Raw genomic sequence first — 25,075 nt, 5'->3', positions numbered from 1 at the left:
GCCGTTACCCCTTTGCTTTGCCCGCCTTGACCAGCCGAAGGACTAACAACTTTGCTCTCACTCTTGAAAGATATTGACAGAATTACGGCAAAACATTTTACTGACGGTAAAACACAAACAAACAAACAAACCCAACCAGTAATATTTGAATTTTCCCCTTTTAATACTCCAGATATTACTCCTGACTTCCTATAATTGTCCTTGAGTTTGAATGTCTCTGGGTAAACCCAAATTTCCCTTGACATGAACCTTCCTCAGTTTTAAAAATCCCTAAGTGTGCTTTTCCAATTATAGTTATCACAAAATTAAACTAAAATCATACTATTTAAAAGTTCAGGAAGAATTCATATGAAATCTCAATAAAATAGCCTTGTGAAAAATGAACACTCTTCTTGACAAGTTAGTTAGGAACATGCAACTGCTCTACAAGGAACATACAGATCTCGCTCATAAATTTCCATGACCTTCACCCAGACTTCACACAGGCAAAGAAATCAAGATCCAGAAAGGAAATAAAATGGGCATAAAAAGAGAAGTTTATCCTCACCACAAAAAAATATGAGTCAACAAAGAATCAGAATGAATTACCACTACATAAATCTCTGCTAGAAGCCAAGGATCTACTTGGGGAAAAAAAAAAAAAAAAAATCACCCCACCCCATGAAGCAGGTCAACACTTTATGAAACTACCAAGGACAGAGAGCTTGAAAGTAAGTATAATGAGGTTCTTCCAGAATAAAAATAACATTAAAGTAAGTCAAGACTGTTCACTTTGTGCTCAGAAACACTTTCATCATTTTAAAAAGACAGTGGAAAGTTTATTAACTTAAAAAGTGACCTCCTCTGGAATTATTCCTAATACTCAAGTTCTCTTCACAGTTCCATCCACATAATTATTGAATCCTAAAGCTAAGAGGTCGTCTGGCTCATTCCCTGTCTGCTGTGACTCTCAGATACTAGGTGGTGACTTAGAAAAGGCAATGGTTGGTATCTTTGCAATGCTGCGAAGTAGAATACACAACTACCATTCCTACAGAGATCGGTTTCTCATTTTCCATATTGGTTAAGTTAATATTAAAGCCCTCAAGGTATTTAACTCAAGTACTGTGCACATTTTAAAAACAGACATACAATAGGTACTAGACGGTTTACCGGCAAGAAAACTGCATATACAGGGTAGCAAATGGAGAATAACACATTTCTTTTACAATTTCTACTTGGAAATATTTTCAAACGCCATTAATGTCAGGTTATAAAAGAATATTCAATGGCATTGGAAATTATGATATGAGAAGTGGAAAGCTCAGACAACACAACAGACGTGCCTGCATTAGATACCTGTCTCTACAGACTCAGAGAAAACAGAAACAAGGAGGATGTTTGTGCGGGTGGTTTTTGTTTTGTTTTTAAATGTATTGTCTGGCCCAATTCACCAGCAAGTAAAGAGAAAACTGTAGACAATGTTCTGCCTTTGCATTAAAACTATCTTTAGTAATGCAATGAAATTTCAATCTTTTGACTAAGACACAATAAATGTAATGAGAAATGCTGCAAGTCATTTTATCAGGAGTTTGGCTTTCCAAAAGAAGAAATAGAAGAAAAATAGGCTAGTGTCATCTACTAGAACAAGGGTCAGTGTATTAAAAAAAACTTACAAAAGTTTTAACTTAAATAAAATATTCTGGACTTTGTAGAGTATATGGTCTCTGGTGCAAATTCTCAGCTCCGCCCTTGTGGCATGAAAGCCTCCAAAAACAACACATAACAAAATGGTGTAGCTGTGTTCCAACACAACGTCATTTACACACTGGGCAGCAGGACGATTTAGCACAGGCTGGAGTGCCCCATCCCTGCCGTGGACTGAAGCCCCCAGGTCCACGGTCCTCTCTGTTCTGTTCCTAGCTGTCACTCACCAAGCAACCATACAATAAATAACTTTATGAACAGAAGAACAAAAAGGAATCCACAGTTCTGTTCTATCTTTATTCTATCGAATTTCTATTTCTAGGAAAGAGAGAGGTCATTGCAGGAGTACTCAACTCATGTGTAGCATATCTAAGAGATGATCTGCAAATCAAGACTAACTATGAAACACGGTTAGGAAACTCCACCAAAGAATAATGAAGCCATAATCTAACTGAACCACTGTTTTAAAGGAACCTAACAGGGAGTCTCTGTATAAGGAAAAAAAAAAAACTGAAGAGGAGCCTGTAGGAAAGTGTTTCCCTCATTATAATTCAAGTAACCAGAAGGCCCCTCTCACGGAGGCTGCGAAGTCCATGACAGGAGCCCCTCCAGCTGAGGGTGATCCTGCCATCAAAGTGACCTCTGATCACTCAGCCAAATGGTCTCTTTCTCAAGTAAGATGTGAAAAGTAATGAAGATCCTAAACACCAGCATCATTTCTTATATGGAGGGGGGAATACTTACAGATTTTCTGATATCTTTTGAAGAGAGATCAATCAATTTCTTGTTCATGGACCATTCTTCATCAGATTCCATTATGGCTTTCTAAGAAATAGCCATTTATTAATGGAAAAATAGTTTATAAGCAAATACAAAGAGATTAAAAATAAAGTAATATAATGAATTAATCACAGAACATATCACACATGGTAGTTCATTATTTTGAATTGGTTGAGGCTTTAATTTCTGTTACTTAAAATTGGACCTTCTTGATTTTTTTTAAAGTCCTATCTTTAGCCAAGATATTATTTTACTCATTCTTAATTCCTGTACTAACTTCAAGACCAACTTTACATGACAAACACAATCCTTTATAAGACTAAGCAATTTAACATTAAACATAAGTTTGCAAATAAAAAAGTTCACAACTTCCTTATCTCATTCATAAAAACCTACTCAAATAAACTTGTTTAGTTTCACTGCCCTTTTCCAAAATCAAGAGTAATTTATATGTTCTCTGGCAACCAAGCACTTGAACTATCTCTGGCCCTATAACAAAGAAGTAAAAATGCGGGGGGAAAAAAAATACACAGAAGTGGCATTATAAGACTTTCTAGGCTAAGCAAGAAAACTAGTATTTACGGTGAAGAAATATTTAATAGAAAAGCCAGGATTATGAGTATAAAATACTCTCGTTTTTGTACAGTTATCATTGTTAATGAAGCAAATTTTAAACATAAAATTAACATTCAAATAAGCACATTTAAAAACATCAGATATACTGCTGTTTCATACTTAAAAGGCATGGGATGTTGCTTGTGTTGACACTATAAGGTAGCACATTCAATATAAAACTGATGCCAATAAATGTATTTTTACTGATCATGTAAGAGGTTCAGTGTAGAAGTGAGACGGCACCCTACCGAATGATGACAGCTCTGTCACCCAACATGGGGGACAGCGGCTGCGCCCGTTCTACCCTACTGCCTCAGTGCTGACAGTCACAATCACCTAAGACTCTACTGAGGAAGTACCAAAAAAAAAAAAAAATTGAAGAAAAGTATAATAACCTCTTTCCAACCTGATTCTGTTTAACAGGGAACTAGCATGGGTTTGGGGATTCTCTGGTTCACTCTCCTACTTTAATAGTATAACCCTTAAAATCAAATAGTTGTTTTGAAAAATCTCTAGAGAGGGGAACCTGGGTGGCTCAGTCAGTTAAGTGTCTGACTCTTGATCGCAGCTCAGGTCCTGGGATCAAGCCCCATGCCAGGCTCCGTGCTCAGGAGGGAGTCTGTTTGACAATTCTTTCTCCCTCTCCCGGTGTCCCTTCCCCTCTCATGCATGGTCACACTCTCCCTCTCTCAAATAAATAAATAAATCTTAAAAGAAAAATCTCTACAGAGAAAGTAGATTTTCACCACCTCATTAACCTTAGCAGGTCTAATAATCCTTCTTATTGGGATAAGTCCACATTCATGAACTTGACCATCCTATATTGTTTAAATGTTGCATTGGAAAGTCCTATACCACTTCCCAAACATGACCTCCTTTGTTCACTGCACATGTTACTAATTCATACGTGGTTCGACATGTAAGCATTTACCTTAGTCTATGAGTACACTGTATACTGCATTCAGCTCAGTATCAAACGACCCTATTCAGTAAAAGCTGCCTGAATGTTACAATGACACTTAACTGATTAAAAACTCTGGTAATTATACGTCCATAAATGTATGTCAAGGTTAGACACTGGTTTCTTCGTACAAATAGCATGATGAGGTATTAAATACTAAAAGAGCAGTTACTTATCTCAGCAACTGTAACCTGTACTGTCCGTATATAGCTATCACTGGGTCTTGTGAATTTCAGCAGGTTTTTTAGAATTAGGACTATAATTTCGACTTGAAAGTACTTCAAGGTAAAACCCTGAATTTCATTTGAGAAATGAGAAGTTAAAATAGAAATTATAAATGACCATTTGACAGTTTATTCATACTTATAAATAAGCATGCTTTTTAAAGGTCAAAATCCCAAATTTCTCTCTACAGAAATTTGTAATACAGCAGAATCTTTTTTGTGCTTTACTTCATTTCTTTAGATAAAGTTTGATCTAAGTATATAGGGAGAAAAAAAAATACAAGAAAAAAGATAACCGTATTCATAAAACAGCAAGGTAGTAAAAAAGTATGCATGCAAAGACTATTCCCAAATACCTTAAAATAGATGGGAGCCATCTCACCCACTTCCTTTGGGAGAGGGATGCACTCATAAACCATATGACAATGCTTCTTCATGCCCATGTGTGTTTCTAAAAAGATGCAGTCCAGTCCTTTATCTTCAAACATCTTTACCAATGATTTTCGGAACATCTGAAGAAAGGAACATGGCTGGGTAAATAAAGCACTTAGAAAAAAATACAAAACATGAAAACAATAAAAGGTAAACTCAATCCCTTTAAAATAAATAAGTAGTAAACAATGTTTAAATTCTATACTGTTAGCTTACTTAACTTTCTAAATCTACTACATAATTTCACATATTTAAGCAACATTTTTTTAAATTGGAACTACTCTGCACAGTTTTATGTATATATTGGAAATGGTTCCAATAAACTAAAATAAGAAAAGGAAAAGAAAAAAATCAAACTCAAGTAGTAAAATATGCAGAACTGACAGTAAAATCAGAGGAAAACAGCCACAAGCCAAAAAAGGTCCTCCTAGAAGGTAGGCGCGGAATTTCCTGCCAATTTGCCTGCCTGCACTCACAGCATCTTCATCTGCTGGTTCCCATGTATGTCTGCTGACCCTTCACTGGTCACCTTGCATATTCAAGCGGTCCTCTATTTTCACGGAGAATCGTGTCCTATCAAGTGTATGAAAGTCAAACATGCTAAAGCTGAAAAGTAAGAGTGTTTCCTTTTCCCAAAGAACTCAACATTATACAACCCCTACTTCTTACTATCTTCTACTTGTTTATTTCCTGATTTATTTCACATGCCTAAGCCTGAGGGACAGTTGTTTGTGGAGCTCAGACATGCAGTCCAGAATATCCACATATACTCACGGGACAGCCCGTGTAGAGCAGGATGAAGCCAGGGGTTGCAAGACAGGACCAGGCTGACGACTGGGAGCCAGAAGCCAACTCCCCACCACCACCAAGGTGTCTAAGAATCCTAAATTCAAACATGGCCTTGTAGAGTGTCATATGTTTGTAAAGTGCTAGGATATTTGTCTAAGCAGGAGGAAGAAGCATTTTTTACTTAGACTTGTCAGCTGATTTATAACTTCTAAATATTTTAATTAAATTTTTAAATTATGATTGTAGATCACATGAAGAAAATAGAGGTCCCACATACCTTTAACCCAGTTTCCCCCAATGGTAAAGTGTTACAAAACCACAGTCCAATAGCATGACCAGGATACTGACATGATACAGTTGAGATACGCAGCAACGGGAGCCCCGTGAGGATCCCTCCCGCCGCCTGCTCACAGCCATGCTCACTCCCTCCACAGCAGCATCCTCCAGTGTGCTCTCCCTTTCTGTAACCCTAGCATTTCCAGAACATTATATAAATGCAATCACATCATCTTTTGAGGTTGCTGCTCTTCACTCAGCATGACACCCCAGGAGATTCGACCAGGTTGTCATTCAGACACTGCCCAGGGACGGCCACAGGGAGATGGGTGTGCAGGCTCCCCACTCAGCCTCCACTGACACCAGGAACTGGGAGAGGCTACGGTTTATGGCTGCATAGGGGATGGGAGTTCTGGGATTCCACCAGGTCTCTGATAATCACTTATTATTGATCACTCATCGCTTTTCTGTTTTGTATTCATTTTATAAAATAAGACAAGTAGAAAAAAACAAGAAATCAAGTAATTGTAACTTGACGTCAACTAGAAAGATACCTAGTAAGCAATGGATACAGGATTTGCTTTTCATTTCTGACCACAGCTACGGAGAAATTCAACACAGTCTCTTTAGATACTCCATTTGTTGTTAAACTCTAAGTCTTGGCTAATAGCCTGCGGGGCTGCAGACTTTCCACCTATAATCTCATTACAAGGTGACTGTAAGATAAATCATTATAGATGATTAAAGATGATTGTTTCCCCTTTTAAAAATTCTCTGACTTTGGTACTATATAAAATCAAATTAATGGAGATAGTGCACACACAACTGAGCTTAAGTTATGATAAAAAATAATAAGATAGAGGGGCGCCTGGGTGGCTCAGTCGTTTGGCATCTGCCTTTGGCTCAGGTCATGATCCCAGGGTCCTGGGATCGAGCCCTGCACTGGGCACCCTGCTCAGTGGGAAGCCTGCTTCTCCCTCTCCCACTCCCCCTGTTTGTGTGCCCCCTCTCACTGTCTCTCTTGGTCAAATAAATAAAGAAAACCTTTAAAAATAATAATAAAATATAAACTACTGGCAGGCATAGATATCTACCTGGTAAAACTGATCAAATTTTGCAGTTGCCAAGGCCCTAATCTGATTTCTGCAGATAAAAAACCCCCTCCCCAAAAAAGCTGTTTCCATTAAACTGTTTCACTTTCCTCTTGCTGAGCAAAAAGAAGACTAAATTTTCCAGCCTCTCAGGGACTTAGGTGGGGACATACTTAATTCTGGGCAATGGAATGCATATAGAAATGACAGTACCACTTGTGTGACAAGTAAACAGTTAAGGGGTAGTGTGTCTGTTTGTATTCAGTTTCTTTCATCCAAGGGGCTGAAAGAGAAGACCTCCACCACAGGAGAGCCTTGTCATGGAAGGAGCCTGGATACCTGATTTCATGTCTAGAGACAATCTGCCCTGGAGAACTGCCAAACCCACACTGCAATATGACATAAGAAATTAACTTCTGGGGCGCCTGGGTGGCTCAGTCAGTTCAGCGTCTGCCTTCAGCTCAGGTCATGGTCTCAAGCCCGTCATCGGGCTCCCTGCTCTGGGGGAAGTCGGCTTCTCCCTCTGCCCCTCCCCCCAATCATGCGTGCTTGCTCTCTCTCTCTCAAATAAACAAAATTTAAAAAAAAAAAAAGGAAAAGGAAAAGGAAAATTACTACTAGGATAGAACTATATATTTGAAAACTAAGCTTTTCTGAATCCAGAAGGTAGAAAGTGGATAAAAAGCAGTACCAGCAACAACAATGTAAATTTAGCTAATCCGAACATATCTCACAGACCTGACACTTCATGTTTGCTCACAGCCCTTTCCTGCTTTAACTGTTTGGATGCTCATTCTAGATGTTCTCTGGACAACAGTGAAGAAGACAGACTCCAGAGGTCATGAATTAAAAATGAAAACTCAGAAGACCTATATTAGCAGTGATACAGGAATTGCTCAATATTATATATAAACATGATACAAATAGTTTTGAGGAGGACACACACACATTGAAGTACTTCTCCCCTCTGCATATAAAAGCCTTTAACTTAAAAATATGAGTTTAATGACATAATTTAAGGTTATCCACTCCACTAACGCAGAATTTTCCCAAAGCTCAATATAACACATACACTATACATATTGAAATAATATTCATTCTTTAAGTTATATGACAACCAAACATCGAAGAAAGTCTTTTAGTTCATTATTATAAGATACAAAAACTATTTTATGCTTCAGAGAGATAGAGATACCCCACGTTATGGGGATGACATAAAATTCCCATATTTCTAGTAGAAAAAACTTCATCCATTGGGTAATCACTATTTTCCACATTTCTAAACGATGACTATTCACCCAAGTGCCATTCCTCATTTAGTTAAACACATCTGGACTAAAATATCTGACAATATATCTAAGGAAGCTATACTACAGAGTGTTGCAATTCTTTTTTTTAGATTTTATTTATTTGAGAGAGAAAGAGCGAGAATAAAAGCAGGGGGGAAAGTCAGAGGGAGAGAGAAGCAGGCTCCCCACGGAGCAGGGAGCCCGATGCGGGGCTCGATCCCAGGACCCTGGGACCATGACCTGAGCCGAAGGCAGACGCTTAACGACTGAGCCACCCAGGCGCCCCGAGTGTTGTAATTCTTAATTTGTATAAAGTCACATTACAACAATTCAGGTAAAATGTTAAGTACAAAATTTTGGAAATGAAAATTAAAGTATTTTACTTGAAACTATCAAAGCTATTTAGGATTGATCATGTAATATAAATACTATACTTTATTCAAGTTTTCTAAATAGAACATGTCTAAAGATAAAGTTATCCCAAGATAAATATTATGAGATAGAATACAACATATATATTTAACTCTATACCCTTCATGGAGCAACCACTCAAAAATAATTTTTACAATTACTAAAGTAATTTTTAAAACAGTAATTAGAGTAATTAAAGTAATTTTTAAAACAGTCCAAACTTAAGAGAACAGAAAGAATGAGAGAAGATTCACCGAAAATCAGATCACCCCATAATATCTGACTTAAACACCGGAAAGCTGGTTCACACCTGGGTGGTGTGTGGTGTGGGGGTTGGTTAGCAGGGAGAGTGTAAGAAGGAAGCCACGCTGCACTGCAGAATCCTCAGAAGGCTCATGAATTGGCAGCACCAAGTTGTTACAGAAGGAGAGTGAAGGTGTAGCAAAAAGGCAAATGGCATGAATGAAAGTCTTTGGAGAAAAGCAATTAACACGCCGATACCCTCCTGGACACGGGCAGAACACTACATGATTCTTCTTTGGAGAAGGTACACAATAAGGCTGCTGGGCTGGGAAAACCAGACACAGCTGAGAGTCTACAGTCTGAAAACAGGGGCATTACAGGAGATACTTAGGGTTCAAATTCTACCACCCCAGCCTTCTTCCCCAACTCAGCTGCCAGGACACTAGCAAGCTGTCTTAGATGCACTTGGTAAGAGACAGAGTGGTCTCCGAAGAGTCTGATCGCTCCATGAAAGAGACCTAACAGTCCAATTCTGGAGGTTTCCCAGTGAAACGGCCTCATCACACCACTCAGCAGTGAAGCTCACTGTACATAATGACCTCACCACCACACCGCTCATCTGGGATACTTAAAAAATGGACCTACGGTGTCTGACTATAACATAAGCTCAAACATACCTGTCAAACTGATAACAATAACTTTAAAGGGGACCTAAGTTTCGCTATATATATTCAATGAAACTAAAAATTTGGCTCTTATTCAGTCAAAATCTGTGATTATTCCCACATACTGTGCTGAAACTTCTCTTTGCATTTTCTATTAAATAAGATCTAAAATTAAATTTAAATGTTACTAGAGGATGGAGATAAAAATCACTTAAAAGAAGTGGCTCCTTCATTTGTAAACAGTATTTTTTCCTAAGTCAAATAATTTTTGTTATATATTCTCTAGAAGGGGCGAATAATCATAAGGATATTTAACAGGTATAATTAATTTGAAAATTTTTTTAAAGATATTTTGAAGTAATCTCTACACCCAATGTGGGGCTTGAACTCAAAACCCCAAGATCAAGAGTCATACACTCCACTGACTGAGCCAGCCAGGTGCCCCAATTTGAATTTTTGTACATATTTGAAAATAAGAACAAAAATCCCCAAAGCTATATTTCCTTAAATAAGCTAGAATCAGATACTTTATTTGTTCACCATCTTATACTAATTTATAACTTGTAAGAATTTCTTCTTTTATCATAAGAAAAGAGCCATAATGCTATTATTTGTATTAAATAACTTGGCTTTTATCCCTCATTCAATTTTCCATAATGTAAATGGCTCATAAAATCCACTAAATTATAATGTAACCTATATGAGAATATACCATACCTTTGGGCAGAAACAATGATTTTATCTCTGAATTTCTCATAACACCTGGATTATCTTATATTCATGTACTCAATATCTACTAAATTGAATTTCTTCTTTATCCACCTCAATGTTTTCCATCAAGTAGCTTAATTTCTTACAGAAATATAAAACACACAGACTAGGTTCCTGTCTTACTTAAAATCTTTTTGGCACTGTATTTTGCTCTAAGTTAAATCAGTTTTCTTTGTATAAATTTTTTAAAGACATTCCAAAAAAGCCTCAAAATAATTCTGAAAACCAAATTTGCATACTTTCCACTTTAAATTATTTACTGTGGGGCGCCTGGGTGGCTCAGTCGTTAAGCGTCTGCCTTCGGCTCAGGTCATGGTCCCGGGGTCCTGGGATCGAGCCCCACATTGGGCTCCCTGCTCAGTGGGAAGCCTGCTTCTCCCTCTCCCACTCCCCCTGCTTGTGTTCCCTCTCTTTCTGTGTCTCTCTCTGTCAAATAAATAAAATCTTAAAAATAAATAAATAAATAAATAATTTACTGCACTGGCATCCACTACTAGAAAAAATTTTTTTTCACATCAAATATTTTTGTCCACATTCTTGCCCCTACTCAGCCACAGATGCATTAAAACAGTGTACCCTTTACCTTTCACAGCATAAACTTAAAGATTACAAGGAGTAAGAGAGTGAATTTCATAATATACAGTCAAAATATCTCCTCTTTCAGCATCTTTGTCAGCATGATACAAGACTAAGTACACAGTCTCTTCTGAAGCCTTATAATTTTCACATTTTCTAACTAGGGGTCCCTGTAACCCCTATTCAATTGTCAAGTATTAGAAAAACAAGAGCTTTCTTTCTTTTCTTTTTTGGTCATTATGAGGTCTTGAGATAATTCAGGAGCAATTTCACCCATGTTGTGCCTTTCAGTTTCTTACAGAATCAGCCACACACACACACACACTCACACACAAAATCCTTGAATTCAAAAGCTGAGCCAGGTTATAAAGGGAATAGTGTAGAAATAAAGGCAAAATCACAACAACAGAGGCCAATTCCATCACAGGAAAATATGGCAACTGCTGGATATGAACCTCTAACTTCCAAAATTTATTTTTATTATCTGAAAATATCTTTCCTTTTGGCTATAATCTATTAGCTTCCTGTGTTAAGAATCATCATCTCATGTTTCACAAAAGCATGGATTAGAAATCTTACATTGATATTTTTAAGTAAAAATAATTATTACTTTGTCATAGTTTATTTAGTACACAAAAACTTTCAGTTGTACACCTGAAACTAATGTTATACATCAATTAATCTCAATAAAAAAAAATTTCTAGAAAAGCTTTCAAAACATGGAGTACATCAGGGAAATAAAATTAAAAGGTAGTGAGTGGTGAAAACACCATGATTCACAGGTATACACAACGAGGGAAATGTGAACAAATGTGTAAGTTCAGAAAGTAAGATCACTGGACAAAGGTATAAAAACCCACTGGAATTTGTAACAATAATCTGTAAGATTGCTCATGAGCATTACAAGAATGAGCATGAGCACGCTGACCTGAATTTCCTCCCAGACGTCTTCATCCAGTAAGGTAGCCGCTCTGTGATGCTGCAAAGGGACTATTAGGCAGTGCCCCTCGGTGAGAGATCGGAAGTTGGGTAAACACAAATAAACCTATGGGGAAAAAATTGCAAAGTGAAATGTTATCGTATTTACTCTCCACTGTGACAAATGAGCCATGGGAAACATGGCTAACGTTTAATAAGGTTTACTTGTTTACAAGCAATATACTTTATTTTAATGTTTTTAAAGATATTTGACATTTTTCTAAAACTCTTAAAGGCCATGAAGGTAGATTTTAATAAACTGCAAATTTACAGCACAAGTCTCAATTTTAACTGTTATACGTATATCTGAGATTGAGCTTACCCAAGGGCAAAATGAATGACACTTTTTCCTTATTCTGAGAAAGCTTTTTGCTTCTTGAAACAACACAATTTTTGGCAAGAATGAAAAAATACATGAGTTGGTAATGACAGAGAAGCCTAACGGGTACCTATTTATCAGAGAGTCCTTCTCTCATTGGCCGAGCAGAGAATTAACCCAACTGAGAGAGAAAGGAAATGTGCTCTGTAGGGCTTTACTGCTTTGGTTAAGTTCTATTTAAATACATGTATTACCTTCAAATTGGTGCTATTTTTTTCACAGTCTTTTTAAAAAAGGTCAGTTAGTATGTATGTAGTGAGCAGTGTTCATGAGGAACATAAATAATATTCTGCAAAGGGGCTTGGTCTTATTTTCTATTATTTTTTTTGTTAGGCTTTGCCTAGAAATATTTTGTATGGCAGACAATATAACAAAATAATCCAAAATTTTAAAGCTTTGCTGAGAGAGGACGAAGTAGGAGTAGATATGGAAATTTACCTAAATTCATAGTAAAATCATAACTACATTCAAAGTTAAAAACATCAGTACTGATTCATTAATTGTACCAAATTTACAACTTGTAAATTGCTTACTACTGTCAGATGTTAATAACAGAAGAAACTGGACATGGTGTATATGGAACTCTGTACTGTCTTTTTAATTTTTCTGTAAGTCTAAAACTATTCTAAAAAAAAAGCTTACACCCAAAAAACAAATAATCAAATCAAAAAATGGGCAGAAGACATGAACAGACACTTCTCCGAAGAAACATACAAATGGCTAACAGACACATGAAAAAATGTTCATCATCATTAGCCATCAGGGAAATTCAAATCAAAACCACACTGAGATACCACCTTACACCAGTTAGAATGGCAAAAATTGACAAGGCAAGAAACAACAAATGTTGGAGAGGTTGTGGTGAAAAGGGAACCCTCTTACACTGTTGGTGGGAATGCAAGTTGGTACAGCCACTTTGGAAAACAGTGTGGAGGTTCCTCAAAAAGTTAAAAATAGAGTTACCTTATGACCCAGCAATTGCACTACTGGGTATTTACCCCAAAGACACAGATGTAGTGAAAAGAAGGGCCATATGCACCCCAATGTTCATAGCAGCAATGTCCACAATAGCCAAACTGTGGAAAGAGCCGAGATGCCCTTTAACGGATGAATGGATAAAGAAGATGTGGTCCATATATACAATGGAATATTACTCAGCCGTCAGAAAGGATGAATACCCAACTTTTACATCAACATGGATGGGACTGGAGGAGATGATGCTAAGTGAGATAAGTCAAGCAGAGAAAGTCAATTATCATATGGTTTCACTTATTTATGTAACATAAGGAATAGCATGGAGGACATTAGGAGAAGGAAGGGAAAAATGGGGGGGGGGTAATCAGAGGGAGAAACGAACCATGAGAGACTATGGACTCCAAGAAACAAACTGAGGGGTTTAGGGGGGAGAGAAGTGGGGGGATGGCTTAGCCCAGTGATGGGTATTAAGGAGGGCACGTACTGCATGGAGCACTGGGTGTCATACAAAAACAATGAGTCATGGAACACTACATCAAAAACTAATGATGTACTCAGGAAATGACAGATGTTGGCAGGGATGTGGAGAAAGGGGAACCCTCCTACACTGTTGGTGGGAATGCAAGCTGGTGCAGCCACTCTGGAAAACAGTATGGAGGTTTTTCAAAAAATTGAAAATAGAGCTACCATATGATCCAGCAATTGTACTACTGGGTATTTTCCCCAAAGATACAAATGTAGGGATCCGAACGGGTACGTGCACCCCGATGTTTATAGCAGCAATGTCCACAAAGAGCCAAACTGTGGAAAGAGCCAAGATGTCCATCAACAGATGAATGGATAAAGAAGATGTGGTATGTGTATATATATATATACACACACACACACATACACACACACAATGGAATATTATGCAACCATCAAAAGGAATGAGATCTTGCCATTTGCAACGACGTGGATGGAACTGGAGGGTGTTATGCTGAGCAAAATAAGTCAATCAGAGAAAGACATGTATCATATGACCTCACTGATATGAGGAATTCTTAATCTCAGGAAACAAACTGAGGGTTGCTGAAGTGGTGGGGGGTGGGAGGGATGGGGTGGATGGGTGATAGACACTGGGGAGGGTATGTGCTATGGTGAGCGCTGTGAATTGCGTAGGACTGTTGAATCACAGATCTGTACCTCTGAAACAAATATTACGTTATATGTTAAAAAAAAAAAAAGAAGAAGAAGACAGCAGGAGGGGAAGAATGAAGGGGGGGAAATCGGAGGGGGAGACAAACCATGAGAGACGATGGACTCTGAAAAACAAACTGAGGGTTCTAGAGGGGAGGCGGGTGGGGGGATGGGTTAGCCTGGTGATGGGTATTAAAGAGGGCACGTACTGCATGGAGCACTGGGTGTTATGCACAAATAATGAATCATGGAACACTTCATCAAGAACTAATGATGTAATGTATGGTGATTAACATAACATAATAAGAAAAAAAAATTACCACCACCAAAAAAAAAAACTAATGATGTACTGTATAGTGACTAACATAACATAATAAAATTAAATTAAATTAAAAAAAAAGTAAAGCACAGTGTTAAGACAAGGTGGAAGAAGATTTTTATTTTTAAAAAAGGAGAAGGGAGGGACAGCTGATGATCAAAAGTTATTTCTAACTCTGTGACTCTAATGAGTACTAATATAGCTTCATTAATATATCTGCATTGAAGACATCAATTTTAAATATCAGAAATTCAGGGTGATGGAGAATTACTGAATTGCTTTGAAATACTATTTATTGTTTCAACTAAATGGCAAAGTAATTCCTTAGAAACTCAAAATCATATATGATTAACTTAGGTAATAACTAAAAGGAATAATTCGTTATTGTTTATTCACATGTATTAAATGACCCATTCGTCAGATATTGTAGGACACAGAAAAAATTCCTTCTAATCAATATTTCTACATTAAAATATTCCAAGACAAAAAGCTGAATGTTGATGGTAGTTTCTAGAGCAAAGATAGCACAATAAAGCATAGGTGGGGAAAGGAGAGGCTCAAGTGGTTTTTTAAATGAAACCAAAGTGCAAAGACAAGTCCACAAGGGAACAAACAGATCAGCCAACTCTTGGGAAGTTATAGGCAAAGAGAAGGATTTAATACCATTAGACAAGACTGCTTGGAAAGCGTGGGTTACCCCACTGCAAAAGAGGACCACCAAGGAAAACGGGGAAAGACAGGTTGTAAGAAACAGAAAACGCCTGTTCACTGGCCAGCCGTCTGCTTTCACAAGTGGACTGAGAAGTGCCTACATTGGGATGCAGCCTACCCAGCAGGAAGCCAACAGCAGGTCCGTGCACTCAGCTCCTGTGTGCCTCCCTGGATACAGCCCATCCCCAGCACCAGGGACATGAAGGACCCACTGGAAAAACTCCAAACTTCTCCTCAGGTACAGTAGGAAACATTTAAATGTCGCTTTATGTTTGATCTGTTCCTACACTTTTTAAAGATGGGGGTCAGACTGAAGAAGAATGAAAAATGTATAATGTTGTAATTACAAAAATTTTACTGTTTATGTAAAGGTCTGGGAAATAATTCAGACAAATCAATACAAGTTACTGGTTATGGTGGGAGTTTTTTTAATTGAATAAATTTTAAATGGGAGTTTTACATTTACCTTTTTGGTAAAGTTTGGAAGGAAAGAAAGAAGCAGAAGAAGGGTAAGGAAATAAAGAAACCAAAATATAAACTGGTAAGTCGACAGTCTTAGCAACCTACAAATATTAAAGACTAGAGTTGGAATGGAAACACCAACGCCAGTTCATTGGATACATAAGGTGTATGTCACGTGTATGTGAGAAACAAACTAATCAATAAACATGCATATGTGTGGTGCCCAAACTCTCAGTTCCTGAACTAGCACTCATTCATTCAACTTCCCCTCCCGCTGCACTCCAGCTGCCCTGGCCTCCCCGCTCCGTGCACGCCCAGCACGTGCTCCCCTCAGGGCTCCTCACTCCCAGAGGCCCCCCCCAAACAGGGGCCATTCCTATCTTCATGTCGCCTGCGCCTTCTCTCTTTCGTAGCTTTACTAAAATACCTCCTAAAAGGGGCCTTCTAACCACTGTCTCAAAAAGTCCCATCATTTTATCCCATTTCCATGCTTCATTTGCTTTAGGACAACACTCTTCTTCAGTTAGGACAATTACTACTTTATTTTCTGCCCAATTTACTACAACACAAGCTCCAAAAGTACATCTGAGTCTACTTTTCCCCAGTTACTCATAAGGGTATGTATCAGGTACACAATAATTATTTACTTATATTTAAGTGTAAGTTGCCAAATATTTCTTGAAGTAAGTGACTACAAACACATATTCTTGACATACAATGGGATATATGTTTGGTAAACAACGGGATACATGCTTAGTGTACAATGATGACTAAGACTTACTTTTTGTTCTTCATAGAACTTACATACTATTAGGAGAGGGACTCAATAAGTGAGTAAAATACAGTAAAATTTTTTGAATTATGAGATATTCTATGAAGAAACAAATAGGTTCTATGAGAAAGTAAGGGAAGGAGCAGAAACCACTTTAGCCTGAGTATTTCTGAAGTGATTTTAATACTAAGTATCAAGTGCCGACCATGAGAATAAGGTCACACAGCTGGTAAGGGGCAGAGCCAGAAGCTGAGTCCAGGTGGGCCGGCTCCAGAGTTCAGAGCCTCAAGCACTTCCCAATTTTGCTTCTCTAATGGGCAGAATCACACAAAATGTGAGCTTCATGTCACCTAAATATTTACACTCGCTCTAAAAAAGATTCTAAGAATCATGGGAAGTTAGAAAAGAAAAATATTTGAAACACAGAATAAGAGAAGAAGACAAACTGGAATCCTCTAAGCGTCTCAAGAAAGAGGCAAATCTGCACAAAGCACTACATCAGTTCCTCAGGACAATAAATGTTCTATTTCTTACCTTAACACCTATGGCAACAATGAGGTGCTTGGGAAACTGAGAGCTGTCCAAACAATACAGACATCTTTCCATTTGTGCAGCCAGACTCTGGTGCTCAGCAATTGCTTTCCTCCTCTGGTTCTCTTCCTCTTCACCAGAAGGTTCTCTCTCAGCTGCTTTGGAGACAAACAGGTCATCGAGAGTGTAATAGTCTCCATCTGTTTTTCCCATAAACTGAAAAACCAAAATGACAGTAGTGGGGAGAAGGCAGTGGTTAACATTTTATTGTACTGTAGCTACTGAAGTCCTATCTGTAAGTTCTACAGTAAAACTTCTAAATTAAAAAAAAAAAGAAGAAAAACATGATTAAAAACTTAAGCTTGATTTTCAAGGTCAATCAATCCTCATCAACAACATCATCATCATCCCAGCTCGAGTTTATCGTGTATCTGCCCAGTACAATTTTATGCAATGTGATTGTTTTATACTCCCCCCGCGAGAATGAGACCATTATCGTTTCCATTTACTAGATAAGGAAATTGAACTACAGAGAAGTTAAGCACTACTTTCATTTTAAAATCAGCATATGCTTCACAGAGAACATAAACATTTTTCAACTCTATCTCTGGGCAGCTTCTCTGCACCTCCCCAAACATCAACTATAGCCAGGGTGATGCTTTTAAAACACAAATTTTATTTACTTATTTTATTTATGTCCTCAGAGAACTCCACATTGTGAACAGGATCAAGTTCAGGCTCTGTTTTGTCTTCAAAATCATAGACACAGACAAGCATAATGGTTAAAAGCCAGGACTCTCTATAGAGTCAGAGTAACTGTGGTGAAGTTCTAGCTCCTGTCTGTCTTAGCCTTGGGCAAGTTATTTAAACTCTCTGTGCTCCCTGCACACTTCACTTCCTCATTTCACAATGGTTCTAACAATACTATTTACCTAAAAGGTTATCTTGCTTAATCCTCACAACACTTGCCTGGCACACAGGAAGGACTCACAAAAGTGAGCCACCATTACTATTACAATCTTCATAGTCTGGCACTGATGACCGTTCTGGTCATATCTGATTATATCCTTAACTTGAGGCGCTGGTCATCATCCTGTTTTCAGTCCCCAAAACACTGCTACCTTCAGGCTTCACAACACACTGCTCTCTGACCAATTCTGCCCTCAACTGTGCCATTCTACTCCCACTCCTTTTTCAATCTAAGGCTTCGATTTAGTTGTTGCCTCCAAAAAAGAACTTTCCTGGATCTTCCAAGATCCGCTGGTACTGTACTCCCATCAGTTTCAAGATGACCACACTTTATCATAACTTCTCATTAACTGGGTTTTTCTTCCATTAGACTAAGTTCTGAGTACTATTTAGTCTACTAAGTGCCAAAAGAGAACTCTCTGTCTTTTTTATCATCAAATACAAAGCAATAGCAAGATGCTTGGATTTTATCAGACATGTAGAAAGATTTGAAAAGAGCTAGAATGGCTGAATTTATGTCAGAGAAAGTAGAATTCAAAGCAAAGAATATTGAAGGAGATAAAAGGTCATTTCACAATGATAAAAGGGTTACACCATCAAGAGGACATAACAATATTGAAATTTATATACCTAATTACTGAGTTTCAAAATATATGAAGCAAAAACCTGATAGAACTGCAGAAGAAAAACACAAATCCACAAATGTAGCCAGAGATTTAAATGCCCCTCTCTCAATAATTGATAGAACAAGGAGAAAATCAATAGGCATATTGAAGACCTGAACAAACTATGAACCAATTTGACCTGACAGTGACAGAAAGTCTCTCCAACATCAACAGAATACACATTCTTCTCAAGTGCAGAGAGAACATTTACCAAGAGATGACATTCATGGTCATGGTCAACACAAGTCCTAATAAATTTAAAAGGATTCAGCTAACATAAAGTATGTGCACTGAGCACAATGGAATTAAATTAGAAATCCCAGCAGAAACACATGGAAAATTGCCAAGTATCTGGAAATTAAACAGCCCAGTTCCAAATAACCCATGTATCTATCAAATAAATAAATAAAATCAGAAAGTATTTAGAAATGCAATAAAATACAGGCGAATTTGTGGGATGTTGCTAAAGCAGTAGTGGGAGGGACAATTATAGCACCAAACACCTATATCAGAAAACAAGAAAGGCCTCAAATCAATAGTATCAACACCACCTTAAGAAAGTTAAAAAAAAAAAATAGAACATAAAATAGAATGTAAACAAGATTTCTAAAATGTCATTATTGATAGAACCAGGTAAAAACTAGAAGCTAGGTACGAATTATTAGTAGTAAGGATTCTCTCCGAGCACATTAGCTTCCTTGTCTATACTAGAATTTATTTTTTATCTTCTACTTTTTCTCCATATTAATCCTTGCATATATCTCTCTATTCTTGCAGGTTCATTTACATGAACTGCCCTGATATTACAATTATTTTAACTTCAGACCTTGATCTCAACTACAACATATTACATTTTGAAAAATATCAGAACTAGTCACTAATTATTTTCAGAGTGACCAACCATGTGCTAGGTACTAACAGAAACCTTAAGTACTCTCTCATCCAAACATCCCTACAACATAGGAACTGTCATCCTCACTTGTAAGATTTAAAAAACGAGGCTTAAGAGAGACTAAAAACTTCATCAAAATCACGCAGCTAGTAAGAGACAGAAGCAGGAATCCAACACAGGTTATCTGACTGTAAAAATGAAGAGTGTATGACATACAGTGAGCCTCTCTCACTTAAGAAATCCATCTTTAAAAGACAGAAAGGGTATACTTTAAATATAGTCTATGAAGCAGCATAGAGAATGAGGAGAGACCTTAAATTTCACCTAGAATAAATACACCCAACTGAGTGAAGGTACTAATCAGAACACAGACATCGAGTAGGTCCCTCTCTGCTGAAGTGTATTAGTAGGAGCAGAATACATACCTCCACATGTACCTGTGCCGCATATGATATATTGCTATAAAGGCACTGTTATTAAAAACCAGCTCATGGGGCGCCTGGGTGGCTCAGTCAATTAAGTGTCTGCCTTCGGCTCAGGTCATGATCCCGGGGTCCTGGGATCGAGCCCCACATCGGGCTCCCTGCTCAGCGGGGAATCTGCTTCTCCCTCTCCCTCTGCTGCTCCCCCTGCTCGTTCTCTCTCTCTCTCTCAAATAAATAAATAAAATCTTAAAAAAAAAAAAAACCAGCTCATGAGTGATCAGGGAATATATTCAATTCAAATCAAATCCTTTGTATATGGAAGACAGTACTTCTGTTCTTTAAATCTATGCTCCATGGATGTTGCCAAACTTCTCTGATTTATTCATAGTTTTGAATTAAATAGAGTACAGTCTTGTCTCTTAAATCTGCATAATTCTTCAACACAATATAAAACTGAATTTTCAACATAACTACAATTCCCTCCTCCTATGCCCTCTTAATTATTTGAATTTTCCCCATTATCTTCCATTTGGGCTTTGATCCAAAATGCTTTTAATTTATAAATCATGTACACATCTTCTGTGACCTTCATGCCACCACCTTCCTATACTTGATAACAAAAAATTTTCAATGGACAGAATGTTAACAGAAAGTGGAGAATTGAGTCTACGAAGTGGAAAAGCAAAACATTTGCTGGTGGAAAGGAGGTGAAGAAAGAAAAGAGGGGTATGAAAATAAGACTGTCATCATTTAGATGGAGTCCTAAAGAAAGCTGATGGATGCTACAAGCTGGAGTTCATACATCATATTTTAAAACTCTGAAAATCTCTTTTTCAAACAAGTCAGAAAAATGTGATAAAATAGTTATGACATTAAAAAACATCAAAGAAAGGAGCAAAGATCACCAAAAGCGACCTATAGATTCAACACAAAGCCTATCAAAAACCCAATAATGTTTTCTGCAGAAATAGAAAAATCCATCTTAAAATTCATATGGGATGGATCTCAAGGAACTACAAAGAGACAAAATAATCCTGAAAATGAACAAAGGTAGAGGTCTCACACTTCTTGATTTTAAAACTTACTGCAAACCTACAGCAACCAAAACGGTGTAACAGACCAACGGAATAGAAGAGAGCCTAGAAATAAACCCTCTCATATATGCTCAAAATATTCTCAACAAGGGTGCCAAGACCATTGAAAGGGGAAATGACAGTCTCTTAAACAAATGGTGTTGGGAAAACTGGATATTCACATGCCAAAAAAAAAAGTTGGACCCTTAAGTTATACCATATATAAAAATTAACTCAAAACAGGTCACAGACCTAAACTTAAGAACTAAAACTCTAAAACTCTTGGACAAAAAATCATAGAGGAAAAGCTTCCTAACATTAAGTTTGGTAATGATTTCTTGGTTATGACAACAAAAGCACACGCAACAAAGAAAAATAGACAAGCTGGACTTCATCAAACTTATAAAAACTTTGTTGCACCAAGGGACACTTGTCAACAGAGTGAAAAGGCAGCCCACAGAATAGGAGGAAATCTTTGCAAATCGTATATCCAAAAGATATAAAGAACTCCTACAACTCAACAATAGCAAAAAAAACAGACAAACAAAAACCGAGCAACCTGATCCAAAATTAGGCAAAGGTTCTGAGCATACGTTTCCCCGAGGAAGGTACACAAGTGGCCAATCAGCACAGGAAAATGCAAATCAAAACTACAATGAAGTTACCACTTGAGGCTCACAAGATGGCTGGAATCCAAGTGTTGACAAGGATGGGAAGAAATCAGAACCTTCATACATTGTTGATGGGAATGTGAGATGGTACAGTTTCTTTGGAAAATAGTCTGGTAGTTCCTCAAATATAAACTAATAAATAAACAATTAAACATATGGATAACTGTATGACCCGATAATCCCACTTCTAGGTATATACCTAAGAGAAATGAAAACATATGTCTAACAAAAACCTTACATAAATCTTTATAGCAGCATTATTATTCATAACAGCCAAAAGATGGACACAGTCCAAATGCCCATCGACTGATGAGCAGATGGACAACATGTGTAAAATCTGTCCAACAGAGTATCAGGAGGCTGCGAAACAGAAAGGAAGCGCTCACACCTGCTACAAGGACCGTAAAAACATCATGCTACGTGCAAGACGCCAGTCACAGAAAATCACGATCCTATACATGAAATGTCCAGATCTGGGAAATCTGCAGAGACGGAAAATAGATCTGTGGCTGTTCAGGGTGGGTACGGAAGGGGGCTGAAAGGGTTAGTGGGTGACAGCTAAAGGCTATGGGGTTCCTTCGTGAGGTGATAAGAATGTTCTAAAATTGACTATGATGATGGTTACACATATCTGTAAATATGCTAAAAATCACTGAATTGTACACTTTAAATGGGTGAATTGTAGGCCACATAAATCATATCTCAAGAAAGCTGTTAAATAAAAAATTAACATTGCCCAAAGAAAGGTCTGGCCCTTGCCTTCTGCCCTTACAAGGAAATCTGGAAACCCCCGGAATGTCCTGCCTGTTAAGAGTGGCTCTGTTGACCTGGGGGCCCTGGGTCACACCACAGAGTCTATGCTAACGATGTGATTTAGGGTGCAGGCTTGGGCCACACAGCATCAGCTCCCCCTCAGGTCACCCTCACAGGCAATAAACCATTTCTACAGGACCAAACCCCAACAAAAACCCTGCACGCTAGAGCTCGGGTGAGCTTCCCTAGTTGGCAGTACTCTGAGTATCTTTCACACACCACTGCTGGGAGAAGTGAGTGCTGCCCACCACTCACTGGGAGAGGACAAATGGAAGCTTCATGTTTGGAACCTCCTAGACTCAGCGCCATGCACCTCTCCCCTTGGCCGACTTTATATCTGTATTCCTGCACTGTAATAAACCTCAACTGTGAGTGTAACAGCTTTTGGTGAATTCCCCAAGGGTGGCCTCGGGGATCCCTGAACTTGCAGCCGGTGTCAGAAGTGCGGGTAGTCTTGGGGAGTCTAACACTCCGGAGACACAATAACCAAATACAACGTACAAACCCTGGTCAGATCCTAGATCTCAAACAAACAAACAAAAAAACTATAAAAATTTAAATGTAGGCCATACATTCACATGTTTAAACATATGGTTCTGCCCGGTACACAGGCCCCAGCCACAAGTGCACGGCTGCAGGACCCGGGCTCCACACTGGGATGGCCCAGAAGGACAGCAGTGAAAGGAAATCCTCTCAGTAAGAATTCTGAGCAGTGTATCTGTTGTTCGTTTCGCCCGGAAGGAGAGGTGGCCAGAGCTACAGGTCTAAACTGATTCGTGAACGATGGCTAATGCTTTGGTTGGATGGTCAGAGCCTTGGACAGAACCCAATCAGAGAATTAGCAGCTAGGAGGTCTGGGGAAGAGATATGTGGATGGATCTCTCCAAACTGATACAGAGCACGAAGACATTTGTGGCGCTGGTGAAAACATTTATGGCACTAGCTCTGCTACCTTTGTGCAAATGAGGTTAGGAACAGGGTGGTCAGGTGGGGACAGAAATTATGTGGGGGCTCAGCCACACGATCTTCCACTTATCAAAGCTGATCTGGCTATAGCCACTGCTGAATACCCAACTGCCAACAACAGAGACCACACTGAGCCCCCGATATGGCAGCACTCCTTACGAGGATCAGCCAGCTCTCTGGGGACAGGTTGGGTACATGGACTGCTTCCGTCACGGAAGGAGAAGCACCCCGTTCTGACTGGAATAGACACCTACCCTGGATATGGATGGATTTCCTTCCTTGCATGCAATGCTTTTGCCAAAACCACCATCTCTGGACTTCTGTCATCAAGGTATCACACACATTCCTCTGACCAAGGAAGCAATTTCACAGCAAATACAATGTGGCCATGGGTCCATGCCCATTGAATTCACAGGTCCAGGCCCACTGCACTCATCATGCAATGACGATCACCAGGCAATGGTCCAGCCCCATTTAATTTATCATGTTCCCCATCATCCTGAGGCAGCTAGCTGACCAGAACAGTAAGCTGGCCTTTTCTAGACTTAATGAAAAATGCTGGATGCCACCTACTGGGGCCAGGGCAATGTGCTCCAGGATGAACCGTGGGCTCTAAATCAACATCCAAACTGTGACACTATCTCTCCCATTGGCAGGATTCACAGGTCTAGGAAGCTAGAGGAAAATAGCAGTGACCCATCTCATTATTACTGCGTTTGATACACTAGCGAAACTTCTGCTTCCCATCCCTGTGACTTTAGGCCCTACTGGTATACAGGTCTTAGTCCCAAAGGGAGGAATCCTTCTTCCAAGGGACACCACAATGACTCACTGCACCTGACACGGAGATGGCCGCCAGACTGCTCTGGCTCCTTAGTCCTTTAACTAAAGCAAAAGGCAAAGAAGGGGGTCCCTACGCTGGCTGGAGCGGCTGATTCTGACTAGGGCACACTGGGTGGTGCTACCTAACAGAGGCAAGGGGACGTGCAACTTGAATGTAGGAGACCTTTTAGGGCACCTCTTAGTATAATTCTCATGGCCTAGGACTAAAGTCAGTGATAAACGACAACAACTCAAATTAAGGCAGGACCACTAGTAAACAAAGGTTCGGGTCCACCCCATCAGGCAAGGAACCATGAGCAGCAGTTAGGGTGCTGCTGTGGGCAAAAGGAATATGGAGTGGGCAGCAAGGAAAGCAGTTACAAATGCCAGCTAAAGCCACATACCCAGTTTCATGACAGTTCCAACACCTCTTCACTACTTTGATACGAATTCATATGTGAATATACATTTAAATATTAGCCAGAATTGTTTCTTCTCTTTCCCTCTCTCATCTCTTTACCATCTACCATCAATGTTAAAAGTAGCTGTATTCTCTCTGGGGAAAGGGATAGCATGTTTTTGGTTGTAAGTGGGACAGCTGTATCATGTTAGAAGCATGACTTCTTTGTTATTTTCTTTATTTGGAGATTAAATACGGCTTAAG

At 38.7% G+C, this 25,075-nt stretch overlaps 1 protein-coding gene across 1 annotated transcript in view; it reads right to left on the bottom strand.

Annotated features, from left to right (window-relative positions):
* Nucleotides 1–25,075, bottom strand: part of CWF19L2 (CWF19 like cell cycle control factor 2) — a 119,895-nt gene that overhangs the window by 5,380 nt on the left and 89,440 nt on the right. The window contains exons 13-16 of the mRNA XM_028105944.2: nt 17,119–17,331; nt 11,738–11,854; nt 4,623–4,778; nt 2,431–2,511 (exon numbers count right to left, since the gene is read on the bottom strand). Coding sequence (XP_027961745.2) covers nt 2,431–2,511; nt 4,623–4,778; nt 11,738–11,854; nt 17,119–17,331 — 567 coding nt within the window. The remainder of the gene's footprint in view (nt 1–2,430; nt 2,512–4,622; nt 4,779–11,737; nt 11,855–17,118; nt 17,332–25,075) is intronic.

The sequence above is a fragment of the Eumetopias jubatus genome, unplaced genomic scaffold (genome assembly GCF_037043125.1).
Source record: "Eumetopias jubatus isolate StellerSeaLion01/CBP00866 unplaced genomic scaffold, mEumJub1_p1.0 scaffold_13, whole genome shotgun sequence".
NCBI lineage: Eukaryota > Metazoa > Chordata > Mammalia > Carnivora > Otariidae > Eumetopias > Eumetopias jubatus.
The sequence above is the reverse complement of the archived record's forward strand: the minus strand, read 5'-3'. Positions and strand labels throughout refer to the sequence as shown.